General features: G+C 44.8%; 1 protein-coding gene across 1 annotated transcript in view; it reads right to left on the bottom strand.

The window, feature by feature from the left end:
- The window catches only part of GABRG2 (gamma-aminobutyric acid type A receptor subunit gamma2), an 89,611-nt gene that overhangs the window by 6,121 nt on the left and 57,569 nt on the right, over positions 1-25,921 (bottom strand). Inside the window, exon 7 of the mRNA XM_084829797.1 lies at positions 2,716-2,868. Coding sequence (XP_084685923.1) covers positions 2,716-2,868 — 153 coding nt within the window. The remainder of the gene's footprint in view (positions 1-2,715; positions 2,869-25,921) is intronic.

Genomic DNA, 25,921 nt, shown 5'->3' with positions numbered 1-25,921 from the left:
ACACACACACACACACATGGCAGGATGGGGCCATTATTTTGTCATTTGTCACATAGTAGCTGGTTCTGAAGAATGATCAGGCAATCTGATCATGTGTGCTACACCAAAGAACCAAGGTCATTTGACTATGATGGGGTTTACTGCCATGTTAGTGTGCATATGACCTCATATAGAATGAGACTACTGAAAAGCAATACAGGAGAGTTTGGGAGGAGGTAGAACTCCATGAATGTAACCCATAATTCTTTTTTGTTTCTGAAATGAGAGTTCACAGTCATGAAGGTATCTATTTAGGGGCAAATTAGTTGAACCTACTTATACCACGTATACGAAATCTTACTGCAAACATGGGAGTGCTTTGTTTTGAGGAAACAAGGATATATTTCACAATATAATTTATCTGTTAGGCAGATAAATAAAATGGTGGAGATCCACCATCAGCAGAAAGTGGTTCTGTGCATACATATGAGGCATATTTTCTCCTCATGGTAGCCTTTTGGCCTCACAGGGTGCCACTTGGGTGGACCCCCAAACTTAGGGGATTTTGGAAAGAACTCTGCAGAAGACTCTATTCATAGCTGGGTGGGGGGCTGAAAAGTTTCCATGCACAAGTGGAATATTGTCTGCAATGCTTTGGACTGAAGCCTTATTTTCATTTATTTAGGGTGAAAATCCAGACTTCAAAGGCGTAAATAGCATGTCGATAGCTGGGTATCCCTTCTGTTTCACAATGTGCGTTCTTAATTACATGAACTGCTTTTGAAAAAAAAAAAAAACACCTCTTGTCACAAGCATCTTTTAACACTTCTGATCCAGTTTACACATGGAATTGGACTGACAATGGCAGAATTGCATCACGACAACTTCTGATAGAATTAGCATAATTCTAATAATAAACACATCTGATATGAGGTTTCAGGCCACATTTCTCTTCTGAATCAAAAGAATAATATCCAGTATTGTGCACTGCATGAAGAACTGGAGTTTCTCTTGAAAGCATGGAGGCGTCCTATGTGGTTATGTCAGGACATGCATAGGGCCTCCTCATGCTGCTGCCAAACACACAGCCAATGTACACTAGTGCTGTGCCGAATCCTGCCTCCTACTTTTGTGAAATTCTTCACTACCTGCAAAAGAGGTATGATTTTTTCTGCCTTTTTCATGGGGAGGGGGAGACCTTCGATAAAGCGATTCATTGTAGGGCAGTGAGGGAGGGGCAAGGGTGCGTGCTTACCTTAATAAGTGCATGAAGTGGCCTAGTAGACTTTTATCTCTTAAAAAAAAAAAAACATTTGACGCCCCCTGCCCCATACATTCACAGTAACCTATATTCTCACAGAAGCCTGCATTCCGGCAGCCCTTTCTGGAATGCCCGTGTGAGCACATGATGCCGTGTGGCCACATGGGCATTTTAGGAAGGGCTGCCAGAATACAAGGCTATGTAATAAGAGCCCAGCACTGCCATGAGCACATGTGGGGCATTTTAAAAGTAAAGAGAGAGGGAGAGGGAGAGAAGACCATGTGGGCACCTTGTAACTTAATGAGGTAAACAGACATCTCTGCCCTCCATTGCCCCCAGTGACAAACTATCAAGGTTCTCCCCATCCCCAACTTCCTTTGCAGGCATCTTTGTTTCCCCCTCTCCCTCCAAGAATTGCCAAAAAAAGGAGGGGAGAAATATTCAGCACAGGTTTATTGTGCATGCTTGCCAGGGCAGGGCTAGCCAGCACAACCCTATGAGCCCCTCATTCATGCTTTCCACATATGAAAGTGCTCAGGTGAATCCCCTTACTGTTTAATTCCAGATTAACATTCCTAACAGGAAGCCCCTATGGGTTGTTCCTGAGATTTGTGGGATTTATAATAATCAGCAATGCAGCTGACTAAGGCTGGCAGAGGTGTTTGTGTATAAACCATGATCTATATCTGTGAAATTCCTGTGAGAAACACAAGCAGGGGTCTCAGTGCTTCAGCACAAGGTAAGCAATACATCATAATAATGCCCCTGGGCCTTTGAGAGTGCTGCCTCTCTCTCCTCGCCTCTCCAAAGCATTTACACATATTGATTAACTGAGCTTCCAAATAGCCCTCTTTCATTTAAGATCTATGTATGACCACTGGTCCGTGTAAACATCTCACTCGAATCTCCTCTGGCATATATAAGAACGAAGTGTCACAGGATTGTAAATGGCAAGGTTTATAATATACAGGGCAACATGTAGCGCCTGAACTAAAAGAGCTGAATTTCCCATTTCAGCCAAAGATGAGGCTGTAGTACATCAGCTTCAGCTGTTTCATTGCTCCAGACAAATATCATATGTTGCCTGTGCTTTTCATGTTATGGAGCTAGGCAAAAGTCAGTGACACAATTTCATGAATGGAAAAATCTAGGCATAGAGAGCAAGCATGTGATTTTAATTGTACTGAAACATCATGGTAGTTTATAGCCATCTTGGAAATGATTTTGGTTAAGGCAAGGGATAAAATATCAGATCAAATGAAATAGGTGTTCCAGTTTTACAGTGGGATGCCACTGTTTTGTAGCTGGGGCTCAATTAGGTTAGAGGATTTAATGGGAAAAAGGGTTTCTAAACAATCTTCTAGATTTATGACATTTTGGATGTCATAAATGGTAACGGCCATAATCCAGTGCAGATTTAAGAGTGCATTAGGAAGGAACACAAACAATTAGAAGAGAAAGAAGCAATAACCTACCTAAAGAAGTTCTGGCTGGAACAGCATCCTTATTGATCCAAAAAGAGACCCAGGATAGCACTACAATGAGCGTGCAGGGGATATAAGTCTGAATAGTGAAGTAGCCCATCCTTCGGCTTAGATCAAAGTAGACTGCCATGACTACATAATCTCCTGTAAAATATATTTTACACCAGATAACATTATAGAGTCCAGTGATTTCACTATCAATTGTTGATATTCCAGGGTTTAGAAACAAACTTTCTACTGTGGTTTTGGGAGAAGTTAATCTTTCTATCCAGCACAAGAAGTATTTTCCTCGACTTCCATCCCACTTCCCTAGACCTTTGCTCCTTCCAGTTGGACTAGCTGAGCTAATTGGCAATTGCCCAAGAGCACCTCCATGAATAATATGCATACATTTAAGAGGATTGGTCCATTAGGTGCAATGAGCCGAGCTAATTGGGGCACAATTAACCTTATGTCCACCACAAGCTGGAAATGAACAACAGGAAGGATCACCCCGTATCTGCCCAACTCCTATTACATTTCTCCATAGACATCCTATATTTCAATGTCAGATTAGTGATGGAACTTGTCTGATTATGACAGCTATCTCTTCTTTCTTACTTTCAGAAGACTCTGCAAGACTGCAGTTTGTCACATCTTGCTCACATTAGCTGTCTATACCATCCAGGAGTCCTGTTTACATCATTAATCATGGATGATATTGATAGCAAGAAGTCATCCCCATGCCTGCTAGACATTTTATTGCAATGTGCTGGAAATCACTGCTGAAGATTAGCAGCTGTGACCCAGCAAATGAATGCTACAAGCACAGCCAGAGTTGTAGTGGCAAGAGTGTTGGACTAGGAGCTGGGAGATCCAGGTTCTAGTCCCCACTCGGCCATGGAAGCTCACTGGGTGACTTTGGGCCAGTCACAGACTCTCAGCCCAACCCACCTCACAGGGTTGTTGTTGTGAGGATAAAATGGAGAGGAGGGGGATAATGTAAGCCGCCTTGGGTTCCTTGCAAGAGGAAAAAAGGCAGGGTATAAATGCAATAAATAAATAAATAAATAAATAAATAAATAAATAAATAAATAAATAAAATAACATTGTTAGTCATGGAACAATCAGTGGTCATAAGAGCCAGCATGGTGTAGTGGCTAGAGCGCTGGACTGGGAGTTGGAAAATCCGGGTTCTGGTCCCCACTCAGCCATGGAAGCTCAACGGGTGACTTTGGGCCAGGCACAGACTCTCAGCCCAACCTATTTCACAGGGTTGTTGTTGTGAGGATAAAATGGAGAGGAAAAGGATTATGTACGCTGCCTTGGGCTCCTCACAGAGGAAAAAAGGTGGGATAGAAATGTAATAATAAATGAATAAAAATAAGTACATATATGTCTGGATACATTAGCTGACATAGGACATGACTAAAAAAAAAGTTCACTGGGTTGCAGGTTAATAAAATCTAGAAATTCTGGTGAGTGAAGGAGGCACACCACAAAGAGAAGAAGTTTAACTCTCCATTCCAATTCCTCTCACTTTCATTTCTTCTCTTTCCTCTGCCCAATTCTTTGTTATCACCTCCTTAGTCTCCTTGCTTCTCCTCCTGCTTCGAAAACTTTCCCCAGCCATCACAGCCAAACAGGTGCTGGGGGGCGGGGATGATACATGCAGGAACAGGAAAGGATGCTGATGTATTCTGGGGTGAGAAACAGAAGCGACCCTCTCCCTGCCCACCCCCATGCCCATTTTTCACGCATTCACTCAGATGCCAATTGTCCCCACTCCCAGCGTGTACTAGCTTGGTGCTGTTTTGGAGAGTGGAGTCAACTGCTTGTCCTCCCCCAATTGGGTTTACGTGGTTTGGGACTGTAATGCCTGAGGCAGCACCTCTCCCGATATCAACCTACCCTTCCCTTACACTATGTTCAGCATCTAGGCCCTTCTCTGCATGCCTCCCCCAAGCAAGGCAGCAACAAGGGAGTGGTGGCCCCAAATTATAGAATGATCTCTGTAACAAGGCCCATCTGGTGCCAACATCTTTTTGGTGCCAGGTAGGGATGTGCAAACCCACCCCCTCACGGTATCGGCGGGTGCCTGCTGAATCACCGCCCCCCTCAAGCCCCCCTGGACCCACACTTGAGCCCCCACAAGCTCAACGAGCCACCCGCACTCACCCTGGGTCCTGTCTGCGAGCGACCGCCATTTTGCCAAGGTTGTTTTTTTTCCCCACAGAAAAGGAGCTAATTAAATATGTGCATATTTAAATATGCACCTATTCAGGCTGGGAAGGCTTGATCTACACAATATTAGAGGCATTATGCCTCTAATATTGCATAGATCAAGCTTTCCCAGCCCAAACATGTGCATATTTAAATATGTGCATTTTAATTAGCTCCTTTTCGTGTTAAAAAAAAAAACCCTCAGCAAAATGGCAGGCACTCGCAGATGGGTCCAGGTGAGTGTGAGGGGTGTCTGGGAGGGCACGAGCGGGGGCAAGTGAGGGCAGGGGCTTGGTGGGCGTGGTCCAAGTGTGTAGGACAGGGGGAGCCCAATGGACTCCCAGACATAGTCGGGCATCCATCCCATCCCTAGCGCCAGGTTAAGACCTTCTCTCAGGCATTTGGCAGCATATGTTGAGTTTTTAATCAGGTCCTGGATTTGTCTTATGCTTGATTGTTTAACATTGTTTTAGATATATGTTGTCTGTGTATGTGCTGTCTGTTTATATCAAATCAAAGTTTAATTATGCTCTAGCCCCTCAGGCTTTAGCACACAATCATAAAAAAACCCAGACACATAATAAGACAGTAATTAAAATGAAATGGCGCAGATCAATAATATCAACATAAGAACATGCTATGAAACTGAGAGTCATTATTTTAAGTACTTCTAAGAATGTGTTGAGGCACCCAGCAGATTAAAAATTTCTTTCTTTGCCAAGGCCAGCTTGGCAAACTTAGCGGTTCGATATGATACATAATAATATTTTCTAGTAAGAATACAATTTTTTTAGAGGGGTATCACCTCTAATATTATCAATAAGGGGTTCCAAATATTGGGTTCTTAATTCTGAGTACAGAGAACATTCTAGGAAGAAATGGAATAGGTCCTCTATCTTCTTACAGCCATTAGAGCATTCTCTATTTTTATTTGGTAGACTAGCATGGCTCCCTTTGACTTCCATCAGTGGTAAAGTATTCAGTCTGCATTTGATTAAGAGACTCTTGAAGACATGCAGACAGGTAGAGACCAAATATAGGGGCAATTTCCCAGGATATATAGTAAAGTTTTTATACAATACATTAGAGTGACAGCATATGTGCTAGTATCCTGGAAATCAATATCAGCTTAACACCTTGCAACTTCCAGTTTGGAACTATTACAGCCCTTTGCAGCCAAGTAACCTACAGAGAAAATCCCAATTCAGATATAAGGTGGCCAATTTTAGTAGCCCATGATTCTGGGCCCATTTCCTTATATGCCATTAGAACAAGAGGAGGGGCCTGTTGGAAAATTATCTCAAGCCAGTAATAAATAGCTGCTTTCTGGACCAAAGTTCTCACTGAACAGCAGACAGAATCCAGGTGTACCACCACTTTACCTAGGGACTCCCAGGGCTCTTGTTAAAAATATATGTAGTTCTGAATCCAGCAGTGCAATGTTTGAATGAACCCATACAGCTGCTGTATGCAAAAGCGGGGGCAATAGCGTAGATTTATAGAGCTCAAAAAGGAGCACCACTAGGCCTACCACCATGTCCAGCCACATAACAAAAGATAGGCGGTCTATTTTAAAGAAAGCCAACTCCCGCCTCAGATAGGTCTGAGATACAGAATCAAAAGCTGCCTTAAAATCAACAAAAGCCACCAAAAAGTGAGTGGTAAGGTGGGAGTATATTTCTTCATGAAGTGATTTAGAAGGAAACAGTGGACGACTGTTGATTTGCCATAGTGGAAACCTGCTTGCTCCTCAGCCAGAAGTTTTTCTGAGGATACCCAAGTTTCTAATTTATCTAGAAGGTGTCTCGCATAAATCTTACTGACCACATCTAGAAGGCTTATTGGCCGATAATTCTTAGAGTCAGTTTTGGACCCTTTCTTGTGAATATGAACCACTATTGCTGTTGACCAGACATCAGGGAAGTTCCTGGTTCTATTGATGAGTGTAAATACAGCAGCTAGTGCTGGTCCAGTTGGCACGATCCATCAGTAGGTCAGGTGGAATCCCATTCATCCCGGGTGCCTTTCCCCTTTTAAGCTTTTTAAAGAGTGATACAATCTCATCACAGGAAACTGGGGGCCAATCTGGTAAGGCTAAAACATCCTCCACTGTTTGTCCAGCTGCTTCATCATAAAAAAGGGAGAGGTTCCTCTCCCATTCGAGTGGAGAAATTACATTACCAATATAGGGATCCCCAGTTAGGGATGTGCGAACTCAGTCCCATCTGGGTTCTCCAGACACCTGCCCATCCTCAGCCCCTGATTGCCAGTCCCCGGACCGCACTCGAGCTCCTCCCATGCTTGGCAAGCAGCCCACACTCACCCAGCAGCCTCGTTGTGGTCTGCAGTCACCATTTTAAAAATAAATGTCTTTGTATGTGCAAAAATGCACATTTTGCGAATGCGCATATTCTCATGTTTGAAATCCACATTTTTGTGAAGGTGCATATCTGTGTGTGTGCAAAAATGCGTACTTTTGAAAAATGTGTATTCCGTGCATACACAAATATGCACATTTTGCAATCGTCATTTCATTTCTCAAAAAATGGCGACCGTGAATCTCGATGAGGCCACCGGGGTGAGTGCAGACCATTCTCTGAGTGCAGGCAAAGGGCAAGCAGGGGAAGGGGCTCAGCAAGCAGGGCTTGGGGGTGCAGGCAGGGGTGGGTCCACCAGATTCCTGGACTGAATTGGGCGCCCGCACCATCCCTATCCCCAGTGTATCTCATGGAGGAAATTATATGCCAAAACTTGGACCTATGATTCCACACCAGGGACTGTTGTAGTTCAAACCATTGTGTAGACTAGAGAGGTAAGTGTGCTTCTTCCTTTGGATCAATTTTTTCGTAAAATTTCTGCTGAAAAAATGATGAGGAAAAGGGGCAACATTTTGGTTCTTCAGAATCTGATGCTGCCTTTCTAGCTCCCTTTTTGTTTCCCTACATTCTTTGTCCAGCCAGGGGTTAGGATTCCAGTTAGGACTGGAGTCCGTGGTGGATTTCTCCACCATCTCTAATGCCGCCATTGCCATGCTGTATCACTGTGAATGAGAAACAGGAAGTGATCCGGATGCAAATGTCCCTGTTTTTTCATGCGATGTTGTTGTTGTTCAGTCATTCAGTCATGTCCCACTCTTCGTGACCCCATGGACCATAGCACGCCAGGCCTTCCTGTCCTGCGCTCTCTCCTGGAGTGTGCTCAAGTTCATATTCATTGCGTCGGTGATACTATCTAGCCATCTCATCCTCTGCCGTCCCCTTCTCCTTTTGCCTTCAATCTTTCCCAGCATCAGGGTCTTTTCCAGAGAGTTTTCTCTTCGCATTAGGTGGCCAAAATATTTGAGCTTCAGCTTCAGAATCTGTCCTTCCAATGAGCAGTCAGGGTTGATTTCCCTTAGGATTGACTGATTTGACCTCCTTGCAGTCCAGGGGACTCGTAACAGTCTTCTCCAGCACCACAGTTCGAAAGCATCAATTCTTCGGCGCTCAGCCTTCCTTATAGTCCAGCTCTCACAGCCATACATTACTACTGGGAAAACCATAGCTTTGATTAGATGGACCTTTGTCGGCAAGGTGATGTTGTCTCTGCCTCTTACTATGCTGTCTAGGTTTGCCATAGCTTTCCTCCCAAGGAGCAAGCGTCTTTTAATTTCATGGCTACAGTCACCATCTGCGGTGATCTTGGAGCCCAAGAAAGTAAAATCTGTCACTGCTTCCATTTCTTCCCCTTCTATATGCCAGGAAGTGATGGGGCCAGATGCCATGATCTTAGTTTTGTTAATGTTGAGTTTCAAACCAGCTTTTGCACTCTCCTCTTTCACCCTCAACAAGAGGCTCTTTAGATCCTCTTCACTTTCTGTCATTAGGGTGGTATCGTCTGCATATCAGAGGTTGTTGATAATTCTCCCAGCAATCTTAATTCCGACCTGTGATTCATCCAACCCGGCTACGTAAATAGCTACATAAATACAGACATGTAGCCTATCGCAAAAACAGGGATGCAAATGACGTGGTGAATGCCATTTCCATCCAGATCACTTCCTGTTTCTCATCCGCAGCGATACGGTATGGCAATGGCAGCTGTATCACTTGCGGAATGGAGCCGCCAGCGAGGAGGATTCGGCTCCGCGACGATCCAGCGGGAGGCGGAGGTGAGTGGGAACGTTCTGCCATGGACTCCGGATTCCTGGAATTTGGCCTCATTGGAGTCCGTGGCGGAATTCTCCACCATCCCTATTGGAAACAGGAGTTATTATTGGAAGCGGAACTGCAGATTCACTCTGACACATCTGGTGCTCTTGGCTTTGGGGTTATTTTCAGGGATCGTTGGTGCTCTGAAGGTTGGTTATCTAAGGGCATTGGTATGGACCTTACTTTTTTTGGATTCCCCCCCCCATATTTATTTTATTATTTATTTATTTGTTGCATTTATATCCTGCCTTTTTTCCTCTTGCAAGGAACCCAATATATGTGGCAATACATTTGTGGGCTGAATAACTGTCCAATTCGGTGGTGCACGTTTGATGTGACAACCAGGCCACCATCCAGGTCATCAATTTCTTGTCATCCCACAATCATAGAGTTATGGTTTGGGTAAGGGAGTTCACTCTGCACTGCATACGATTTAATATGTTATTCCATGCCCTGCATATCCCCTGCCTGGACAACGCCATTGCTGATGCTTTGTCACATAACCAGGTCCAGCAGTTTTGGGACCTTGCCCCCCGGGGAACAGGAATTGCCAAATACCATGCCAACCACACTTGGATAGATTGATAGGATGAGGCAGAGCAGACCATGTTGCAATCCATAGCTCCTAGCACAAGGGTTTAGGGATGGTGGAGAATTCCGCCATGGACTCCAATGAGGCCGGAATCTAAAGAATCCAGCCCCCTGGAGTCCATGGTGGAACAGAACACTTACCTCCGCCTCCCCATGGAATCCTCTTTAGCTGGATCCTCCAGCTCCAGATTGCCAGCGATACGGCTTCCATGCCGTATCGCTGGCTGAAGGGGACTGACTGCAGACACAAATGGCATCCATTTATGGGTGCATTTACCTTAAACTAAGACCTTTATGGCCACAAATGGCATCCTGGATGTCATTTGTGTCTGCAGTGAATACCCCTCAGCCAGCAATATGGCATGTATCGTTGGTGCTTTGGAGTTGGCCAGCAGCTCCACGGAATCACTGCGGAGCAGAGCCGACCAAAAAGGATCCTGGGGGGAGGAACGGATCGCCTCCCCCCCATGGGCAGATTCCCCACAGACCGGCAGGTAGGGAATCCGCCCATCCCTACAAGGGTTTCTTACACCAAGGCAGGTAGGGAGTTCTTTGTTTTCACGGCTACCTTGCAGCTACAGCAGTCGTGGCCCATTCTGGTGGATCACTTGCTGACTTTTTGTGTTCATGCTCACAGGAAAGGCCTTTCTGCTTGAACCATTGGAGGTAGGCTATCAGCACTTGCCTTCTGGTCTAAAATGAAGGGTGTGGATGACAATACAGCTGACTTCAGGATCCGGCATGTTCTTCAGGGCTGGTACAGGGTGTCTTCAGCGACTCCTGACTTGAGGCTTCCTTTGACCCCTGATATACTACTGGGACTGAGGGGACAGTGGACCTCCTTGTGTAACTCGCAGTACAAGGCCACCCTGTTCCATGCTGCTGCCTTGGCAGCATTTATCTGGAGAATTCCAGATTTCTGAATTGGTTGTGGCAGCCAAGGGAGATCAGTCTGAGTGAGCTTTACAATTCAGTGGTATTCAATTCTTTCAGCAGGTTATCAACATTGGTTAAGGAAATCTAAGATTAATCAAACTGGTAGAGGGGTTAGGGTGTCACTGCTCCCAGCCCCAGTGCAGGAGTTATGCCCAGTTATGGCTTTGGGGGCATTTCTCAATATCCGTGGGAAATTGCCCTGCCCTTTGTTTTGTCATAGTGACTCTTCCCCCTTGACCAAATATCAATTCTGGACTGTCACAAAGCTGGCCTTGAAGGGTCTAGGACTAGGTATATTCTGTTTCTGTACACATTCATTCCCCTCATGGATCACTGCCTTGTTGTGGCGAAGGGGCTTGCGTAACACAGTGAAGCCATAAGCTATGCCGTGCAGGGCCACCCAAGATGGACAGGTCATGGTGGAGAGTTCTGACAAAATGTGGTCCACTGGAGAAGGAAATGGCAACCCACTCCAGTATTCTTGCCAAGAAAACCCCATGGAACGTATCACAAGGCTAAAAGATATGACTCCGGAAGATGAGCCCCTCAGGTCGGAAGGTGTCCAATATATTACTGGGGAAGAGCAGAGGGTATTTCCAAGTAGCTCCAGAAAGAGTGAAGCGGCTGGGCCAAACCCGAAAGGACACTCAGCTGTGGATGTGTCTGGTGGTGAAAAGAAAATCCGATGCTGTAAAGAACAATATTGTTTAGGAACCTGGAATGTCAGATCAATGAATCAAGGTAAGCTGGAGGTGGTCAAACATGAGATGGCAAGATTGAACATCGACATCTTGGGAATCAGCGAACTAAAATGGACAGGCATGGGCGAATTTAATTCAGGTGACCATCATATCTACTATTGTGGGCAAGAATCCCTTAGAAGAAATGGAGTAGCACTCATAGTCAACAAAAGGGTGGGAAAAGCAGTACTGGGGTACAATCTTAAAAATGATAGAATGATCTCAGTACGAATCCAAGGCAAACCATTCAACATCACAGTAATTCAAGTCTATGCCCCAACCACTGATGCCGAAGAAGCTGAGGTTGATCGGTTCTATGAAGACCTACAACACCTTCTAGAACTAACACCAAAAAAAGATGTCCTTTTCATCATAGGGGATTGGAATGCGAAAGTAGGACGTCAAGAAATCACCGGGATAACAGGCAGGCATGGCCTTGGTGTACAAAATGAAGCAGGACAAAGGCTAATCGAGTTTTGCCAAGAGAACACGCTGATCATAGCAAACACTCTTTTCCAACAGCACAAGAGGCGACTCTACACATGGACATCACCAGATGGTCAATATCGAAATCAGATTAATTATGTACTTTGCAGCCAAAGATGGAGAAGCTCCAAACAGTCAGTCAAAACAAGACCTGGAGCTGACTGTGGCTCAGATCATGAGCTGCTTCTTGCAAAATTTCGGCTTAAATTGAAGAACGTAGGGAAAACCACTAAACCATTCAGATATGACCTAAATCATATTCCTTATGAATATACAGTAGAGGTGAGGAATAGATTTCAGGGATTAGACCTGATAGACAGAGTGCCTGAGGAACTATGGACGGAGGTCCGTAACATTGTTCAGGAGGCAGCAACAAAATCCATCCCAAAGAAAAAGAAATGCAAGAAAGCCAAGTGGCTGTCTGATGAGGCTTTACAAGTAGCTGAGGAAAGAAGGGAAGCAAAAAGCAAGGGAGAAAGGGGAAGATATATCCAACTGAATGCAGAGTTCCAGAGAATAGCAAGGAGAGACAAGAAGGCCTTCTTAAATGAACAATGCAAAGAAATCAAGGAAAACAACAGAATGGGAAAGACTAGAGATCTTTTCAAGAAAATTGGAGATCTCAAGGGAACGTTTTGTGCAAAGACGGGCATGATAAAGGACAAAGAAGGCAGGGACCTAACAGAAGCAGATGAGATTAAGAAGAGGTGGAAAGAATACACAGAAGAACTATACAGGAAAGATCTTCATGTCCTTGATAGCCATGATAGTGCGGTCACTGAACTTGAGCTGGACATCCTTGAGAGTGAAGTCAAGTGGGCCTTAGGAAGCATTAGTAACATCAAAGCTAGCGGAGATGACAGTATTCCAGCTGAGCTATTTAAAATCCTAAAAGATTATGCTGTTAAAGTGCTGCATTCAATATGCCAGCAAATTTGGAACACTCAGCAATGGCCGCAAGACTGGAAAAGGTCAGTTTACATTCCAATTCTAAAGAAGGGCAACGCCAAAGAGTGTTCAAACCACTGCACAGTTGCGCTCATTTCACATGCCAGCAAGGTGATGCCCAAAATCCTACAAGCTAGGGTTCAGCAGTATGCGAATCGAGAACTACCAGAAGTACAAGCTGGGTTTCGAAGAGGCAGAGGAACTAGAGATCAAATTGCCAACATTCGCTGCATCATGGAGAAAGCAAGAGAATTCCAGAAAAACGTCTATTTCTGCTTCATTGACTATGCTAAAGCCTTTGATTGTGTGGATCACAACAAACTGTGGCAAATTCTTAAAGGGATGGGAGTACCAGACCACCTTACCTGTCTCCTGAGAAACCTGTATGAGGGTCAAGAAGCAACAGTCAGAACCAGACATGGAACAACCGATTGGTTCTAAATTGGGAAAGGAGTATGACAAGGCTGCATATTGTCACCCTGCTTATTTAACTTATATGCAGAGTACATCATGAGAAATGCCGGGTTGGATAAATCAGAGATCGGAATTAAGATTGCTGGGAGAATTATCCACAACCTCCGATATGCAGACGATACCACCCTAATGGCAGAAAGCGAAGAGGATCTAAAGAGCCTCTTGTTGAGGGTGAAAGAGGAGAGTGCAAAAGCTGGTTTGAAACTCAACATTAACAAAACTAAGATCATGGCATCTGGCCCTATCACTTCCTGGCATATAGAAGGGGAAGAAATGGAAGCAGTGACAGATTTTACTTTCTTGGGCTCCAAGATCACCGCAGACGGTGACTGTAGCCATGAAATTAAAAGACGATTGCTCCTTGGGAGGAAAGCTATGGCAAACCTAGACAGCATAGTAAAAAGCAGAGACATCACCTTGCCAGCAAAGGTCTGTCTAATCAAAGCTATGGTTTTCCCAGTAGTAATGTATGGCTGTGAGAGCTGGACTATAAGGAAGGCTGAGCGCTGAAGAATTGATGCTTTCGAACTGTGGTGCTGGAGAAGACTCTTACGAGTCCCCTGGACTGCAAGGTCAGATCAGTCAATCCTAAAGGAAATCAACCCTGAGTGCTCATTGGAAGGACAGATCCTGAAGCTGAAGCTCAAATATTTTGGCCACCTAATGCGAAGAGAAAACTCTCTGGAAAAGACCCTGATGCTGGGAAAGACTGAAGACAAAAGGAGAAGGGGACGGCAGAGGATGAGATGGCTAGATAGCATCACCGATGCAATGAATATGAACTTGAGCATGCTCCAGGAGAGAGCGCAGGACAGGAAGGCCTGGCGTGCTATGGTCCATGGGGTCACGAAGAGTCAGACACGACTGAACGACTGAACAACAACAACACATTCATTCCAAATTGTGGCTGTTTCTACTGCTGCCTCTATAGGTTTCACAATGGATAAGGTGCAGTCGGTGGTTAGGTGGTGCTCTAAGGCTTATCAGGCCTATGCAAGGCCTCTACCAGGGCACTAGTTTGGATCTGTAAAGGGCAAGGTCCTGATTTTACAGGCTTTGGCCAATATACTAGTTATATGGCATGGCTGTCTGGGGATATCCATTATCTGGTCTTGTTTATTGCCTAGGTTGGTCTGGAGGGATGGGATTGATCCTTGGACCCCGGATAGGGCCTGTAAGAAGGTGAATAGGGAAACAAGTAATTCTTTATCCAGGCAGGGCAATGGGATTATAATATATCCAGATATTTCCCCTGTGTGGAGGGAGCTATATAGCAGGATGAGGTCCATCTATGTGACATGGGCAATGATTTGTTTTTGGCCAATCTGTGAAGGGGTGCGCTTGCATTAATTCAGTGCAGGTGAGGGGAGAACAGCTAAGCTGAGGCTTGTCATCCTCCTGTGGCGGTTACATGCAGACACTTTTGGTGGGGTATAGGGCTGGTGAGCATTTGGAGGCACTGTTTTTGGTGACTGGTAAGGCTTGAGGCTTCCAACTCAGGGTTTTGCAGCCCCAGTTGGAAGATACAGATTACCTTTGAGGCTGGCTCTCCTCACCCACTCAGAGTTTTGTGGCCTGAGGGGTGGGGGTGGCAGGGGAAGGCCTCCCATCCCCAAATTTGGACAGTTCTGAGGGGTGGCGATCAAGGATGCCACTCCACAGGCATCAAATGTCTCACCCGATACAAGGCCAGATTAGTCTGACATAGAGAAGTGCCCACTTAGGTTTCCCTTCTCAGACTGAACCAATTGTCAATAAATGTGGCCTGATGTTTTATGCCAACTACTTGTGTCTCATATCTTTATTTCCCACCCCCCCTCCTTTCACCCGCAATGTATTTTTAATAATTTTCCCTGTGGAAAGTGCTTTCCTTTTCTTGTCATGTTCATCACTTAATTTATATGAGGACTGACCTACATGGTCATTGCAGTTTGTGGTAGCCACAGGAAAGCCTTGTGAGAGTTGACTCCCAAATGCTTCAGTCTCTGGTGAGCCAGTTGTGTGCATCATGTACAGCAGCATTCAGCTTTTGGCATGCCTCTGTAATCATGCACAAATCATCATTCACAAAGGCATGCCCAATGTTGAATCTTGTGTGTGGCTGCAGATGCCCACGAACAGCTAACCATGGGCTGAGGCAACTGAGGGCCAATGTGTACAAAGCTTTATCTTTGGCCACTACATGTTCAAGTAGTTGTGAGAATGGACTCCCATCTTTCAAAGAAGCCTTGAATTAAAAAAAAACCCTCATAAATCTCAACTAAGGCACAACACGAGCGCATCAGACTAGCCTGAGCCAGGAACTTCAGAATATTGAGTACTTAAATTAAAATGTTATACTTAATTAGAGCAATTCCCTAAATATGTATTAGTGAAAATAAAGTCTGTTTATGAAGAATTATATTAAAACAAAGAAATAGTGAGTCTATCTATGCCTAATGTTGAACATTTCAGCTTACAAAGTTATGCTCCAAATCAAAAGAATATCAAACCACCATGAACTTATTCTGTGTAAGCGCTATTAGAATGAATTGAAGTTCCCAAGAACATGGATGTAGTTATATTGACAACACTTCACAGATGAAAGCAGAAATATTAATTTCACACCAAGGATCACTGCCTGAGAGACAGACAGACAGACAGACAGACAGACAGATGATAGACAGACAGGCAGACAGACGCACACACATTTTGTATGCTGGGTTAATAAATATATTTCTCTGTTTTTTCCACTTATGTTTAGGCTGCAGTCCTATACACACTTGCTCCCAGTCCCATTGAACTGGATGACACTTACTTCTGAGTTGACATACATAGGATTGCCCAGTGATTCTGGTTGTATTTCTTATAAAACAGCTGAAACTCCATCAACTGTTTTTTTTCTTCTGTGGACTTCATTTATTTTATTTTATTTGAGGTATATCTAGCTTGCCTTTCAACCCAAGGAATTAACAAGGTGGTTTCAAAGAATAAAGCAGAAATAAAAGATATAATAACATAATTACATTATTCTAAAATATAAAAATATCCAATCAGTAAAAATAGCAATAAAATGGCAACAGCAACAGTAAAACAATGTCATTGTTCATTAGAAGCGCAGGTAATCTAAATAGTTTTAAAGCACTGCCCTACACGTGTTTACCCAGAAATGCCTGACTGTGTTCAATGAGACTTGTTCCTAAGTAAGTCTGTACAAGATTGCAGCCTATGCCTGGCATTTAAAACTCAACAAAGAAGTACCAGGCTCTTTGTTGGCCCAGGAGGAATCACAGAAAAGTCCCTATCTCCAGTCACAACAGAAAAGAACCAATGAGCACAAATTAACATTCACAACTCAAATATTTTTCAAGGCAAAGGCTGGGACAGTTGGCTCTATAAAAATTAAACATAGCGCTGTATTGGCTGGTAGTGATGCAGTGGAATTTGGTCAAAGCAATGCTGTGCTTGAGACAACAAAGTTGAGGATGGGAGAACCAGCCATTTTCAAGCCTGCCTAAATTTTCCCCAAATCACTTTGAAGTTCATTTTGGCTCACTCGTATTTTAGTTTGTGTGACCTGTTTTTCAGATCATTGGAATGGGGAAGGTTTGCATTTCTGTGTGTATTTCCCCCTGTTGATTAAAACATGAAGATACATATCTTTTGAAAAATGTGCATTTTAAAGTGTGCATGTTTTTAAAATATGCATTTTTTAACATGATCACAAATTCGGGGATTTGTGAACATTGCTTTTCTTAAAAAAAAAAAAAAAGCACTCCAGCTCATGTTCACGTTCAGGATTGCAAATGGGAAATGTTTGTATGATTTGCAAACAGAAACAAAATTCTCATATATCCCAAAACACAGCACAATAAAGCCACATGCTTGCCCAATATGAGAACACAGAGAAAATGTTAATCCATTCATTTATTTTTTTTTAATAATCAACTCCCCAGAGCTTGGCAATGAAGCCATGCTTGCCTATTGTTCAATCACAGAAGCAATGAAGAGAATAATTATACACCACCATGTTAAATGCAGTCCAGATTAACAGCAACAAAATAGTTGCATTTAGCTTTGTCAGTGCATGTCACTGCCATGATCTTTATCTTATTTTCTTTATTTAAAAATATTCTGCCTTGGTTTTCCACCAGGTCTTATCCAAATGACTCTTAATTAGCTTCTGTTGGGAGGGGGGGTGAGAGAGAGAGAGAGAGAGAGAGAGAATATAGCCTTGATCCAGAGCAAGCTTCTTATGCTTAAGGGAGCAATCCTATGGCTGAGATCTGCTGGCTGAGTGGTTTTAGGATCCAGTGGAAGTGCCTTCCCACTGTGGGAGAGTGTAAGGCTTTGGCTCAACATCTCTGCAGAAGTACTCCAAGAAGGTGTGGGAACAGATTCAGAGTCAGATGAGGAAGAGGTGTAAGGGGTGGTGAAGCTACCACGGTCGCAGGAGATAGGGCAGAGTAACAGTGGCAGAGATTAGTCTTTCCAGATGCTGGATGATCAGTTGAATCAAAGCCAGCCAGACACCTCTCCATCCATGGGAATCCAAGATTTTATGGTGGTAAGGAGCTGGGACCCAAGAATCAAACATTTGGCTAGGAGGGAGTGCAACTTTGGAAAGTGAGGCATTCTAAAAGGTTGGCTGCTCAAAAGAAGTCCCTAGGAGAAGAGCCTTCCTAAGGGAGGGACTGGAAAACCTACTCAGGTTTCTTACTGTCAGCTTGTGCCAGTTTTTGTTGCAACTTCCTATCATAGTGAATTCATCAAAGGTACCTTCTTGTAATCTAATTACTATTGTGCAAAGCTGACTAGAGAATTTAGCTCTGTGTTGCTGTATACGGATTACGTCTATAACCTGAGGTGCTGTAACCTGAAGCTGTGGCTTACATAATAAAAGCTATTAAGAGATCGTCTTCATTGTATGACTACAAAGATGACCGGAGGCTTGGCACTGGATAGAGAGAGAGAGAGCTACACCTGCAGAAAGAGATTTCCATCAACAGAATCCCTCTGGGTTCCCAGCAGGAATACTCCACCTGGGGAAATGCTCTCAGCCAAGTTACAGCCCAAAAACATGGTGCCCGAAAACATGGTACTCTGTGGGAAGGACTTGGGCATTGCATAGTTACACAACATCCTAAGCCCTGTCTGTAGACAGACATGCCTCCAACAAGGGCATACAGTTACAGTGGGCCCACTGAAGTCAAGAAAAGGCTGGCCCCCATCTCCCACCCTGAAATGATAGAGCTTAGGATATGATGTACTTAGTACCCAATCACATCACACCCCCACCAGTATATAAACACAGGAAGACCATAACTCTGATGATAGGGTAGAATCATAGAATAGTAGGGTTGGAAGGGGCCTACAAGGCCATCAAGTCCAACCCCCTGCTCAATGCAGGAATCCAGGTCAGAGCATCCCTGACAGATGGCTGTCCAGCCTCGTCCTGAATGCCTCCAGTGTGGGAGAGCCCACCACCTCCCTACGTAATTGGTTCCATTGTTGTATTGTTCTAACAGTCAGGAATTTTTTCCTGATGTTCAGCCAGAATCTGGCTTCCTGTAACTTAAGCCCATTATTCTGTGTCCTGTATTCTGGGATGATCGAGAAGAGATCCTCTGTGACAACCTTTCAAGTACTTGAAGAGTGCTATCACATCTCCCCTCAGTCTTCTCAAGGCCATTATGTGGCATGGAGCTATATCTCTCTGGCTTCCGGCTGTGCACACTTAAAGCTCACACAGGGGAATTCTGGTGATAACCATACTTTGCACACAAAGGAGAAGGACACAGGGGAAGCACACATTCTCACATGCAGGTCAGTCCCACCTCACTCCCCCACAACTGGGGTGCCAGGGCAGAGCATCTCACACAGGCGAGTGAGGGAAAGGGGAGCTTTGGCTGCAGTGTATAACTGCTGAAACTGCCTCCCATATCTTCCCTCAGCCACCCACCCACCTTTGCCATATGTGAAAATGGGGTCCTCTATTATCTCCAAAGTTCTAAGACTCTTCCCTCCAGCAAACAACAACCTCTCCTACCTGTCAGCCAAGGCCAGTCATCCTGCTCCATCCATGTGCATGTTTGCTTCGCAGGACCACAGCCCGGATGCAAGGAACAGAAGAAGTTGTCATCACCTTCACAGAGCTTTTCTGCAACCCCCACAGGGGAAAGGAGTGAACGTGTTCAGTCACTGCAGTCTCCTTCCTCCCCACACCCTGGAGGGGGAGCCTGAGGCAGGAGCACTGGTTGAGCACCCAGGTGGCATGACCTGCTCTCAGGTTCTGTGCATGTGGGTTTGGGGATAATGTGCTCCAGCAGCTGCTTATTGCTCATGGTCCTCTCCTTTTGCTGTTCACAGTACAGGACCCATTCTACACCCCACACTGTGCAGACCAGGAGAGAGCCCACTCATGGCCAGTAGCAATGGTCAGGATCTTTCCATCTGTTCCTCTGTGGGGTTGTTAGCCTACTTCAACCAGGCAGATTCATGGTCACTTGCATGCTCCACAAGTGATAGGTATGCAACCAGTGAAGATGTTCCCAACTTGAAGCTGGTGCCCTAGGGGACATTGCCCCCACCTCCCTGCTATCCATAGATCCACTGTCTGAGGCACAGGAATCCTGTTGCCATGAATGGTTGGCAACCCCCCACATGTGTCTTTGATTTTCAGGATCTCCTTCATCCCCAGTGCTGTCCAGTAAAAGCTGTCCCTTTGCCACATATGTTGTATCTTGTTTCTAAGGAGTGGTAGATAAGGATCCCTGTTTCACACCCTAGTTTGATTTGACTTAAGGATGGGACTTGGATAGGCCCAGAGAGGCAGTAGACCCTCCAGACTGTGCTTACTCGGGGGTAGGGGGCAGGGTTCCTCAGGTGTGTAGGTAGATGGGTCATCAGGGACTGTGGGGTGGAGAAGAGATGAGGAGAGAAAGGGAATGATAATGGATAATTGATTACTCCTGCTGGGATGCTACCCAGCAGGGTCAGCCTGTTAGGCAACACAGAGCAAGGTGGAGCCCTAGGGGTTGCCATGAGAAAGAAGGCAGGCCAAAAGGGCTGGCTGGGCCACATAGGGGTGTATGAGGAATTCATTTCAGTTCATCTTTTATCAGGATTTACCCAGTTCACAACTTTGGGACTGAACACGGACTCAGTCACCATCTGCAGTCAAAGTCTGTACATTTCTGAGCTTTCAATGTGATTTGCAGACCAAAAAGCCTGCCTTCCAACAGCATGTGTTCATTTGAAAAATGCGCATGAAAAAATGCGTACTTTCAAAAAATGTACACAAATACACTTTAAACAATGGGGGAAGAATGCATAAATTTCAAAGATGAACACAGTTGATATGTACATTTGGAATAATATGCACAAAAATACACATGGCTTTTAAGGCAAAAAAACCCAAACTTGCAATCTGATACAGACTTGAGTTGGAATGAGCTTCGAGACGGAATTCCATCGAGCTCGAATTTTGCTGATTTGTGCATTCCTAGCTATTGGGCCATGCAGTTTCTCCCACCATCCAAAAGGGGCTGTGTTGCCCTTATTTTCGCTGTAGTCTACGTAAATCTTTATGTAGACTACAGCGACCAAATAAGGAACGGGAATGGCGGCTCCCTATGGGGGCCGCCATTATCCATACTCGCTTTTTTTTTTTTTAAGTCACCCGTGATAGGCTACGTGATGATTGACGTAGCCTATCACGGCTGACTTTGCAAATCTAGCCATGATAGGCTACGTTAATCGTCACATAGCCTATCACGGGGGCATTTTTTTTTCTTTTATTGGAATGGCGGGGGCGGCAGCTGGTCAAAAGACCGGCTGCCGCTCCCGCCCCGGATGAACACCCGCCGAACCGCCAGCCGGACCTGCCGCCGGGAGGGACATTCAGCAAAGGTAAGTCCCGTCCCGGGGGGGGCGGGGGGACGGAGAAACTTCAGGGGGCCGAGCGCCAACATGTTCGGCCCCCCGAACAAGTTTCGGGGAGAAATTCTCCGTCATCCCTAACTTACGTAGCCTATCACAGCTAACGCAGGGATGCCATTTGTGTCCCTGCGGAGGCTGTGATAGGCTACGTAAATATTCAGGTTCAGTTGAATAAATGGCATTGTGCCAAAGTATAAAAATAAACAAATTAAGGTTCAGTTGAATAAACGGCATTGTGCCAAAGTATTATTTGGCATGTTCTTGTGGGTAGGGATGGTGCAGGTGCCCAATTCCATCCAGGAATCTGGCAGAACCCCCTCCTGCCTGCACCCCTGTGCCCTGCTCCCCCGAGTCCCTGCCCCTGCTGACCCCCTGCCCATGCTCAGCGAGCAGCCTGCACTCACCCCGGTGTCCTCGTAGAGGTCTATGGTCACCATTTAAACATAAATAAAATGGCAGTTTCAAAACTGCATATATTTGCATATGTGTGAAAATGCATGTTTCTGTGATGCACATATTCGTGCACGCATTCTCACACATATGCAAAAATGTGCATTTGCAAAACTGAGCAGTTTGCGCACATGGAAATGTGCACATTTTTGCAATCGCCATTTTATTTTTCAAAGAATGGTATCTGCAGACTTTGACAAGGCCACCAGGGTGAGTGCAGGCTGCTTGCCAAGCATGGGAGGGGCTCGAGTGTGGTCCGGAGACTGGCGAGCGGGGACAGGGGCTGGGCAGGCTCCCAGAGAACCCAGATGGTGGTGGGTTCGCACATCCCTATTTGTGGGGGAGAGAAATAACATCTTTTCTTCTTGCATATTTTGCAGCATTCATTAAGAATCTGAATACATATCTGTTCAGATGAAACATCTGAGATCCAGCATTTGAATCTGTTGTCAAGCTCTCTGAACCATCACTTATATCAAGGCACCCAACAACATCTCTAAAATTAGTCAGCTGATGAGCGGTACACAGTGTGTGTGAGTTATGTCAGGATGAAAGCTGCCCACAATTACCACAGAGACTGCATGGCATCATTAGTTACATGTGTGGGTTCTGTCCCTTCCAAATATCCATTTCCAAGCCACAATAAGGGTTTCATTATGTAAAGAAGTGAATCAACATTACATCTTAAGATTCTCTTTGGAATTCAGATATCCACATGTTCGGTTTTCCAGTTCTTCTCTAAAAATACATCTCATTCATATCCTGTAACTAACTCTGTATATGTATGTGTATTTATAACTCTGTGCATTTATACATTCTGTCTGTAATGGACAGTCAGTGATAATCAGATATGTTCAGTTGACAGGAATACAAATGCCTGCCTATGTGTATCCACATCCTAGTCGATCACATGGCCACAGCATCACACATTGAACGGATGTAAAAAAAAAAAATGGTTGGAGGGCCTTTGCACGTGAGAACTTACTGCACTGTGGGTTTGTTTATGTTTTTTAGTGAATCCATTTGGCATAAAATGACATTTCTGTTTTTGAATATATTATTCTATGGATAAATGCCACTTTCTCCCACACTGTCGTGTAACAATTCCCTAGTAAATTATAAGTTTCCTCTAGCCACTCTTTAAATGTAAGCTGACAGTTAAGATGAAAGCTTACATCTATTACCAAAGAATACAATACAGTCACAGTTAGAGCTGTGTGCAAATGTCCTCTTGAAATTCTGCAGTTTACTTGTGGGCAGAGAACTTTGGGAGACAATTTCACTGAATTTCTCCAGGGGGAGGAGGAATTCTCCACAGTTTCTCCCAGGTAGGCCCCCCCCATTGGCAGGGCTTGTGCTTAATGATGGACGAAAGTCCCTTACCTGGTCCCGCAGCTGTTTTTGGTGGGGGGGAGGCGCTCCGGTTCTCCCCCCGAAATTCTTGGCCGGGGGAGGCACCCCGCCCCTCCTGGCCAAAATTCTGGCCGGGGGGAGCGCCCCGTCTCCCGGCCGCGAAATAAAAAAGTAAATTGTAAAAAAAAAAGTGATGGGCTACGTAACGATTTACATAGCCTATCACGGCTGACTTTGAAAATCTAGCCGTGATAGGCTACGTAAATCGTTACGTAGCCTATCACGTTTTTGTTTTCTTGTTTTTTACTTTACTGGGAAATGGCGGTGGCAGCAGCTGGTTGGAAGACCGGCCGCCGCCCCCGCCCCCGCTGAAACGCCGTCGAAATGCCGTCGAAACGCCACTGGGACCCGCCACCGAGAGGGACATTCGCACGAGGTAAGTCCCATCCTGGGGGGGCGGGGGGTGTTGGAGAATTTCCCCACCAATTTCGGGGGGCCGAATGCATTGGCATTCGGCCTCCCGGAGATTCGTGGAGAAATTCTCCACCATCCCTAACAACATCAACTGCCTTGGCAGGCCGGCCCCCAGTTTGCATCCACTGCAACACAGGTGGGGGCAGTGTTGTGTCTAGGGATGAGGTGGAGTTAGTGCTCTGCCAAAATCTGTCCTCCGATTTCCTGAAAGTTTTCTCCCCCATGACAGAGGCTTCCATGGTTCTGCCTCATTCAGGATGTTTTATAATTTATTTTTGTAGTGTTTTTGACCTTACCTAATCACAGCTAGCCTCTCAGGCTGCCTGCATGGGCTGATCTGAAAAGGTCCTATGGGAGGAATTACCTCATGGTGCCTTAAACTGGGCTTTAATTGAAGTGTAGGAAGCTGAGGAGGCTACAGGCAGACAGAGAGATTATTGTACAATGAAAAACAGGACACTGGTGCTCACTCCTTGGCCGGCTCTTAAGCAAGGTGAGCCCAAGAAACCCAAACCTAACACATGAGAATTTCTCTGAAATTCCTTCACCAATGAATTTCTTTTTGGAAGCAATTTCTCTCCCACCAAAGTGAATGAGAATGGTTTAAAAAAAATGTGGGGGGAATTTTCGGCACAACACTAGTCACAGTAGCTCTTCACATGTTCAGGAGCTCTATGGAGTTTCAGATTATCCAAGAACCCCTCCCCTCACTTCAGTACAGTGAAGCTTCTCTTTGCACATGAGGAACTGATCCCAGGAAGTGAATTCACAGAAAGCCCATGGCACACAGTGCACACAGTGTGTCTACCAGTTATGTAAGGAGGAAAGCTGCCGACAGTTAGCACCGGCATTCTGGGTATATGATGGCGGTGCCTATAGAGCTCTGGAATGTGGGCACTGGGCACTGCACATACCCACAATTCCTGAGAGTTGGAGTGGGATGTGTATGTTTGCATATCTGTTTGTGTCCATGATGTGTGTGTGTGTGTGTGTGTGTGCACGCGCATTATTTTTCAGTTTAGTTCTGACAGGCTTACAAAAGAGCATTGGTTGGCATGCAAGGCACGGCTTCTATATTTGACTAACACTTTCAACATGGTATGTAGGCAAGTGGGACACAATTTAAAAATAAATTAGTCTTTTTAATTTAGAAAAGAAGCACAGTGCCTGCCTGGGGATTAGCAAAGACTTGTCAGGAAGATTTTTCGTGCTTGGGATTAGCATCCATGTGAATAAAAAGCACTGATGTAACAGATTGAGTTAGCTCTGAAGGTACTATTATGCACCAATGTGTAAATAATCTGCAAATGAAGAAGCATCTGCTTCCTTCCCTTTTATTTCCTCCCCAGTAAGCTACCACTACAGATGAGAACACCCCCCCACACTTCTTCTGAGATGTTCAGACTGGTTGAAAGATTTACTTTCCAAATAGCCTGCATGGTTCACTATTATACCAATAATATTCAAGGAAATTGCTTTGCAGTTGTGAAGTAAATGAGATTTTAGAGAAGCAGCATTTCCAGTTCACACTACCTGTAATGCAAAAAAATCTTCCAAAACTGGAGCCACAATTCTGACAGCTCAGCTGTTTCAAATTTCAGATTCATGTAAACTCTAAAAGAACCTGTAAATCTCCCCCCCCCTCTGTTTTAATAGGAGGAGCCAAATACAAGGCTATTTTGCCAGTACAACATTGTGAGATCTTGTGTCACTCTGATGCCCTGCTTTTTTTTTTTTATCAACTCAACAACACCAAAAAGAATTTATCTTGACCAACAGTAACAGATTCACTGCTAAAACCAGCATTTTATTTGTCCTTGCAGCAAAGTGTGTCCGCTAAAGGTTGTTTTTCCCTGTATGTCATTGATGACTGTGTATATTATGCCAAGTTGGACCAATTTTCCCCACCCCATTGTAACAGGATAATTCATCCCTCCACAAGGGCGGGAGGTACATTTAGAGACATTTGGGGAGGCAGGTGAATTTTAAGCATTTTCAGAGGGTCATGGTCTTACACTAGAATACAAGATAGCCATGGGTCCCCCCTCCACTGTTCTTTCTTTTATCAAAACCCCAAGAAATCTTGCCACTGCCTCAAGCAGCAGCTTGGCTGTTCTACTACATATGTCGGACAGAATGTCATGATGCAGCATCTTTCCCAGGGACATTCTGTGGCAGAAAAGATGGTTGCCCCACTGTAGTCAATGGAGGCAGCCATATATTTCCCCCCTTGCCAATAATGCCCCTGAGAATGACACAGCTTTTTTCCCAGGTATATTCTGTCCCAGAAATGGAGAGGAGCAGCCAAGCTGCTGTTTGAAGTGGAAGCAACATAGGTGTTCTGTTTTTTTTTTACTAAAAGAACAAAATCAAAACAGCACCACCTTATATTTTAGGGAGGGGTGCTCACCCTTTTTGACTCTGAGGGCCACA

Source organism: Heloderma suspectum, chromosome 2 (assembly GCF_057233095.1).
Source record: "Heloderma suspectum isolate Gila_16-S chromosome 2, 16-S_ref, whole genome shotgun sequence".
NCBI classification, from domain to species: Eukaryota; Metazoa; Chordata; class Lepidosauria; order Squamata; family Helodermatidae; genus Heloderma; species Heloderma suspectum.
Note: the sequence above shows the minus strand (reverse complement) of the source record. Positions and strands in the feature narration are given on the sequence as shown.